Source organism: Athene cunicularia (assembly GCF_003259725.1).
Source record: "Athene cunicularia isolate RWA chromosome 1 unlocalized genomic scaffold, athCun1 chr1_part2, whole genome shotgun sequence".
NCBI classification, from domain to species: Eukaryota; Metazoa; Chordata; class Aves; order Strigiformes; family Strigidae; genus Athene; species Athene cunicularia.
The window spans coordinates 82181846-82189276 of record NW_020799092.1 but is presented as its reverse complement, the minus strand read 5'-3'; the positions used below and the strand labels follow the sequence as shown (position 1 = coordinate 82189276).

At 42.1% G+C, this 7431-nt stretch overlaps 1 protein-coding gene across 3 annotated transcripts in view; it reads left to right on the top strand.

Moving 5' to 3' along the window:
• The first annotated feature begins 804 nt into the window (after positions 1-804).
• The window catches only part of GOLGB1 (golgin B1), a 46460-nt gene continuing 39833 nt past the window's right edge, over positions 805-7431 (top strand). For all 3 annotated transcript variants that reach the window (XM_026868489.1, XM_026868488.1, XM_026868490.1), the window contains exons 1-5: positions 805-880; positions 2234-2371; positions 4262-4358; positions 4992-5144; positions 5904-6056. In XM_026868489.1, coding sequence (XP_026724290.1) covers positions 4269-4358; positions 4992-5144; positions 5904-6056 — 396 coding nt within the window. In that variant the 5' untranslated portion in view covers positions 805-880; positions 2234-2371; positions 4262-4268. The remainder of the gene's footprint in view (positions 881-2233; positions 2372-4261; positions 4359-4991; positions 5145-5903; positions 6057-7431) is intronic.

Below are 7431 nucleotides of genomic sequence, written 5' to 3'. Positions count from 1 at the left end.
GGTTCCCTCTGAACATCAGGAAATACTTTTTTTTTTTTTTTTTTAGTGTGTGAGTTACTGAGCACTGGCACAGATTGCATAGGGAGGTTGTGGAGCTTTTGTCCTTGGAGATACTCAAAATCTATATAGACACTGACCTGGGCAACTAGCTCTAGGTGGCTTTTAAGTAGGAAGGTTGGACCAACGTGGCCTCCAGAGGTTTCTTCTAACCTCACCCATTCTGTGATAAGATCCTCCCTGAGCCTTGTCTTTGTCCTTCACTGAATTTGCTCTGACAAGTTCCCACCTCTCTTGTTCTGGGGAGGCCAGAACTGGACCCAGTACTCCAGATGTGGCCTCACCAGTGCTGAGAGGAAGGATCACCTTCCTCCTGGCCATGCTCCTAATGCAGCCCAGGATGCTGTTGGCCTTTTCCATGAGGGTGCATTGATGCCTTGTGGGCAGCTTGTTATCCACCATGATCCCCAGGTCCTCCTCTGCAGAGCTGCTTTCCAGCTGGTCTGCCTCCAGCATATACTGGTGCATAGACTTGTCCCGGCGCAGGAGTTTGTGTTTCTCTTTGTTGGACTTTATGAGGTTCCTGTTGGCACACTTCCCCAGCCTGTCCAGGTCCCTCTGGATGGCAGCATGCCCATTTGTGGAGTATCAGCTACTCCTTCCAGTCTTGTGTCAGCTGCAGAGTTGCTGAGGGTGCGCTGCAGTGGTGCTTCTGTGCTCCTGGGTGCATCCTGTCAGGCCCCATGGGTGACTAGTTTGTGCTTCCTAGCCTGGTCCTCTTCCACATAAGGTAACTATTCTTTGCTCCAGACTTTCCATCAGGTCTCGGTGGACTGGGATTGCTGAAGCCTGGTCTTGCCACTAAAAACTGGGAAAGAAGACAGTGAGTACATCAGCCTTTTCAGTGATCAGGTTCCCTGCCACATTTAGCAGTGGGTCCATGTTTTTCCTGGGTTTCCTTTTGCTGTTTATACAATTGTAGAATCGCTTTTCATTCCTCTTCACATCCCAGGCCGTATTCAGCTCACCTGAAAATATAATTTAAACATGAGTTCGAAAGACATGAATCTATAAGACTTGAGGTTATTAAAGTCCACTTGTGCAAATAGGTGCAGACAGGCCTCAGTTCCTCTGTTTGCATTTTGAGGAGGCCAATTGTGAGCCAAACCCAGCAAGGTGCCTTAGCTTGTGTTCAATATGAGGTTAATGTTGCTAGCCTGGGCAAAGGTCAGGGAATCTTTTCTCAACACAGTCCGTGTTCATATGCTTGAAATTGTAGTGCCTCTAGCATGCAGATATGTGTCGAGCCCCGTACATATTTCTGGTTACAATACATGTCTGCAGATGCCTGGATTCTATTGTTTCCCATATTTCTAATACCTCTTCTAATAATAGATCTATTTGTTCTATAGGCCCGAAGTCATGTTATCTGTTACCTCATGTTACATCTCAACCATGTATTGTGCATTTGTGGCTTCAGGAAGTTGTGCTGTGCTTCCTAATGCTCAATAGGAAGATCAGATCCATCCTCTTCAAATATTGGTGACAGTCAGAAAGGCATTTTTGCATTTGGATGACTGTTTTCTGAAATGTGCTTTTACCACTGCCAAGACAGGAGATTCTGTTCCTCAGTGGGGCATTGTGGGAGTGGTGGTTTATAAAACTATGAATACTTTATTATTCTTATAATGAACCAGAGATTCAAAGTCTTTAAATGAGTCTTTTATATTACCAGCTTGGTGAGGAGTTCATGTTGACAGAAGAAATTTGTCTAGTAGGAACTGTGAAACTATATTATTCTGGAATTCTGTGCCTCAGTCTCACCCAGGGCCAGCTAAGTAAGCAAAGTGCTGGTACTTTTTTCACTGGTTGTTGTAATGATACAGAATGTGGACAATCCTGGCTTTCTGACAGTGTGCTTCTTGGGAAGTTTCAGCCTCTACAACTCTTTGCAAGAGCCTGTTTGAGGCCTGGCTTCTTGCCTCAGTTCTTTTTGCTTCACTAACTGCTTCTCAAGCATTTTATTCTGAAGAGACTAAGCTCATGCCATACAGTGTGAGAAACCAGGGGGAGAACAGGAGAAATCCAGTTTCCCAAACAGGGAAGACTTTTCACTTATTATGCTTATTGCAAATGACTGACTATAATAATTCCAAAGTGTACTGTGTATGATCAAGAATGGGCTTATTTCTTTACTGTTGGATAAATTATTTAACTTTTTTCTCTCTCCATGAAGAGTCTTGGTTCATGCAACCTGTCCATACCCAAGAGAGAAAAAAGAATGGTGTGAAGGACCTGCATATGACTGCTCTGCCTTGGAAACCTATTTACTACTGAGTAAGCAGATCTGTGAGCTACTTGATGCATAAAAGAGGTTGGTATTCACATGCTCTTTTCTTCTACTGATACTCTGATGTGCATTGTGACATTTTCTACTTCTGCAAAGTTGGGTGGTTAGAAGGTGTAACTGCTACAGAAAAATAACACGCTACTGTTCTCTCCATTGTCAATGTTTTCACACTTTACAGAATCATCTAGGTTGGAAGAGACCTTGAAGATCATCTAATCCAACCATTAACCTCACACTGACTGTTTAAGTGGCAATCTATCAGCAGAGATTTGCTTACTAAGATAAAGGGGATGAGGAATGAGTGGATCATTGGAGCCAGCTTTAGAAGTCTGCTTCTAGCTAAACAGAGATCTTGTCATATTAAAAGATTCTATTTGATGGAGATAATTATTGTAATGTAAACCTGATTTTATGGCTAATGTGAGTTTGCCTAGTTTGTTTGCTTTATTGGAGCTTCTTTTACATCTGTACAAATTATTTTTCCATTTATAGGCATGGACTTGTAGTTGGGACACATCTGTAACTTTTCTGTTAAAAAATGTCAAGTGTCATGTGTGACCTTTCCTCATAAATAGAATACTAGAGTGATTTAGGTTTCAAGGGACCTTGGGAAATCATTTGGTCAGCCTTCTGCTGTTAGCCTGGCTAACTTCAAAGTTAGATCAGGTTGCTATGAGCCTACTCCAGTATTTTTTATCACCTTCCTTGTGCATTTTTTTTTTGTGGTTGAGATTTCTTACGCCGCAGGTTGTGTCCACTACCTCATGTCCATCTGCTGTGCACCTTGTAAGAAGTGTCTGGCTACCTAATAGGTGATTACAGGGAAGACAGCAATTGTCTCCTTCCTTAACCACTGCTCTCAAGGCTGAACAATCCTGGCATTCTTAGCCTCTCTGTATGTCTTGTAATCCAACCCCTGATCATCCTGGAGGCTTTCTGCTGTACTTGCTTCAGTTTGTCCCTGTCATTTTTGTTTATCAGGGAGCTTGAAAGTGGATGCTGTACTTTAGTCTTACAAGTCCTGAATAGAAAGGAATCATTTCTTTCCTCAACCTGCTGGCTGCAGGTTGCTCTTACTAATACAACTCAGGATATAGTTGACCCTCTCAGCTGTGAAAGCACGCTGCTGACTCACGTTGAGTTTATCCACCAGCATCTCTAGGTTGTCGCCTGCAATGCAGTTCTACAGCCAGTTGGTCCCCAGCCTGTACTACTGCACGTGTTCATTCCACCCCCGGTGTAGGGCTCTGTTTTTGTCTTTTCTGGACTTCATGATGTTTCTATCCATCTGTTTCTCTAGCCTGTTGAGATCCTTCTGGTTCGCAGCTCTATACTCTGACTTCTCAGTTGCTTGTTAGAATTTGGTGAACTTACAGGGGTTGATTGCATCCCATTGTCTGGGTTAATAATGGAGAACTTAATCTGCCACCCTCCCCAAAATGGCAAATTGTGTATCCCTGACTGGTACCGCTGTATTTTTCCAGTTCTTCACCTCCGTTTGCTGGATCAGTTCAGCTCCTGAATTTCAGGGAAAGGAAAGAAGGTGTGCTAGGCAGCAGCCAGGGAATACATGTCCTCTCCAGACTGTTCCCTTATGTCAGGGTCCTGTCTTGTCACATGTGTTTGCTACTTAGCGAACATCAGGGCTGACTTCACCATTCACACTAATTAACAGAAAGCTTTTGTGTATTTACAGGCCGTATACATGATAATTTTTTCATTCCTGAGGTTTTACTTCGGCTTTTCTCTCTTGGCAGAGGAGATGAATTCTCTGTAAGCCTGGTCACCTCTCTAGTATTAGAGATCAGTATGAAGGGATGCTATTTATTGTCCTTAGAAGTTTTGACTCTGCAACTATATAAAAAGTTATAATAACAAATAAGAAAAGAGTATTCTGACTTTTCTTTGTTTTAGGCTGAAGATGTTGAGCCGTTTGTCAGGTTTAGCAAATACTGTTTTACAAGAGCTGTCAGGTGATGATGGAGATGCAGTTACTGAATCCTCTCTTGCTGTAAGTACAGTGTTATCTAATCTAAAGACTTTTAGATTTTATTGACAGTTACTTTGGGAAGTGTGAATCATTTGACTTCAGTGAGAACTGTTTCCTCCTCCATTGCTGAGCACTAGGCTAAGCTGTCATTCTCCTCTGCTGCTCCTATATTCCTGACCTCTTAAGTCAGCACTTTGTGGGGCAGACCATAATCTCCTTAGTTTCTGCATCTCAAGGTGATCCTAGAAAACTAGAATTAAGGTGAAGAAAGACTTTTAAGAGTACTAATGATTCTGTGTAGCAGAAAGGGAAGCTCTGCATGATTGGGTGACAGTGGAAGGCTTGGTCTGTATGTTGCCCTTTGGTACCTGAGACAGTGGGTAGTGTGTGAATGGTGGAGTCTCTCCACTGCCACTCATTTCAGATCTGCTCATGTTGTATTCAGCAAAGGTGCTCTTTTTTGCATATTGGCTCATGGGTATCTTGAGCTTTCCTCTTGGTTTCACCTAACTGTCTATAGTTCTACAGGCTACATGAAATGCTTGCAAGAATCTGTGTGCAGCATTTAGGAGTGGAGCTGAAGATATCATATGGATGCTATGCTGCAGTCTGTTCAGATTTTTTTCCTCCAGAGCACTTGTTTCATTGTTTCAGGTACAAGCTTTAGAGCCAGAAGCAGAGAGCATGGATGAGGCACCTGAGGAGCTATTGGAGCGCCTAGCCCAAACAGAAAAACTAGTTGTTCAGCTGAAGGATTTGATCCGAGAAAAGGATACCCTGCTCCAGCAAAAAGAAACTGTACTCAAGGTATCATTTCTTTCACCGGGGACATGGGACCAAGAGTAAAATGTTACTTCAGCTTTCTGTGCAAGCCAGTCTCTGGTTTCTATTGAGCATTTGAGACACCTGCACTACTAAATGTATCAATTCCATAGCATTATTGGAATCCAAAGAATAGACTGTAAGCCAAGAGATGTAGGATAGCTTCTGTTCGTTTTGCTTAGGAGTAATTCTTTCAGTAGTTGAATTACATCCAAGTTACATGGCATTTTGTCTCTGAGCTCCCCAAGGCCTGTGCAGATTCCTAGTGACTCTAAATACTAACATCTTTTGTGGTGGGTTTTTCTTTCCCCACTTCAGAGTGTTTGAGACAGAGTAGGATGTGCTGCAGTCACTCAGCAGTCCAGTGGTTTTATGGCATGTAACCAAAGATGCACACTGCCTATCCTTAGGCATGACATGAAAGTGCAGTTACTTGAGATAGTGTTGAGGGACTGCGTATAGTAGAGGAAGTCAAACCGAGTTTGTACTAATTGCTAGGAGAAGTCCCTTGAGTGATTTGCCCCTTGAAGAGAAAGTACCAGAGGAGAAGCTAACTATTTTGCTGTGTACAGTGTTTCAGAGCAAATTTGTTTCCTCGATGTGTTTTAATTAGCAGTGTTACTGGGGTGGCAGGTTTGGACAAAGAATGGCAGACCAACAAATTATGTAACTTTTCAAAGTGGTGCTGTCAGGGTGACAGCACTGGAATTGTAAGTGCAGTCAATTTGTATCCTTCTTTTACAGGAAGAGCGAGAGGCTGCAGATGCTAAGCTGATGAAGCTTAAACTTCAGGCCAAAGCCAAACTGGCCTCCCTGAACAAACGCATTGAGGAGCTGACGGAGAAAGGGTCACCCTCACCTGCGCAGACCTTACCAGAAGAGCAAGTGTATTCCAAGGTTGGGAGAAGAGGGTTACTTAAAAGATGTTGGCCTCTACTGATAATCTGGTGCCACCCTACGTTGTAGGTCCCAGTGAGCTAGCAGGTCCTATCTCTCTTGTTAGCAGGACATTCATAGTTTCAGCAAAGTTGTCTGTGCTGTAGGACACTGGTCTGTCCAGCTTCCTTGTACTCCAGGTGCCCTTGGAGTGTGCAACTTCATATTTGTAAGGGTATGAGCCACTTTCACTTTGCATACCTTCTGTAATCTCTTTCCTGCAGAAATAGCATGTCTGAGCTGTACGTTTCAAAATGTTATCTCACTTAAGTACAGCAAAGGAGAGGGAAGATTGGGTGAGGGATGTGGTGGAGTTGGGAATGGTCAGTGTGAGGTTAATGGTTGGACTAGATGATCTTCAAGGTCTTTGCCAACCTTGCTGACTCTGTGATGAAATACAGGAAAAAGAAGGTAAGGAGATCATTAAGATTGAAAGGCAGTAACTTAAATGTAAAAAAAAAAAAAAATTTTCCAGCCATGTAGCTTCCCGTGCCACCACAAGTTTTTACGGTTAACGAGCTATAATTGTGTAAAGCTAGGTCCCCTGTACCAAGATATTAAAGAAGCTATTAGCTACTAGCTATAAACTCCCATTAAAACTGGTAATTTTTGAAAATTGTTATGCTGACCACATACTTTTCTTTTAAAAGTTATTAATATTAGGCAACGGAATTGTAATAGAATTGCAGGACATCAGATGTTCATTAAACCAGAGAAGATAAGGGTTATCTGAAACAATGAAAAGAAAGATTAAAACATTATAGGAGACATTAAAGGGTGAGTGAGAGGTGAATTAATAAAGTAAAGACTGCTTCCATGACTTGTGCTTACTACTTTTGATTGAAGGAATAATAAAATCATAGAAATTCACTCTACCATACAATGTTGAGAATCTTTCTCAATGCAAAGAAGCATCTGTTTTTTCATACAGGGAGAATTGGATCATCTTGAGGATTGACATAATATAAAAATAAAGTAAAATTTACCAAGTGTAAGATCAAGTACTTGTGGTATCCTGTCACTGTATACTGCAAGGCTGTGGAAATCCCCTGGCTGTAGAAGACAGTGAAGGCCCTGGAGGCTGTTGAGCTACATCACTTTGCATTGCTGAGGCTTTTTTTCACCTTATTCATACATAGCATGTGTAGGCTTGTGTGCTGTTAAGTTACTTGGTGTAAACTTACTTTTATGGAGTGATGAGTGTTCTTGCTCCAAAATTCAGATATATCAGTTGAAGACAAAATGAGAGAAGGCTTATCATCAGTTAATCAGTGCAATGTAAAGGCCTACTCTTTTTTAGGTAAGGCAAAGAGTTATCCCTCCGACTATTGTACTA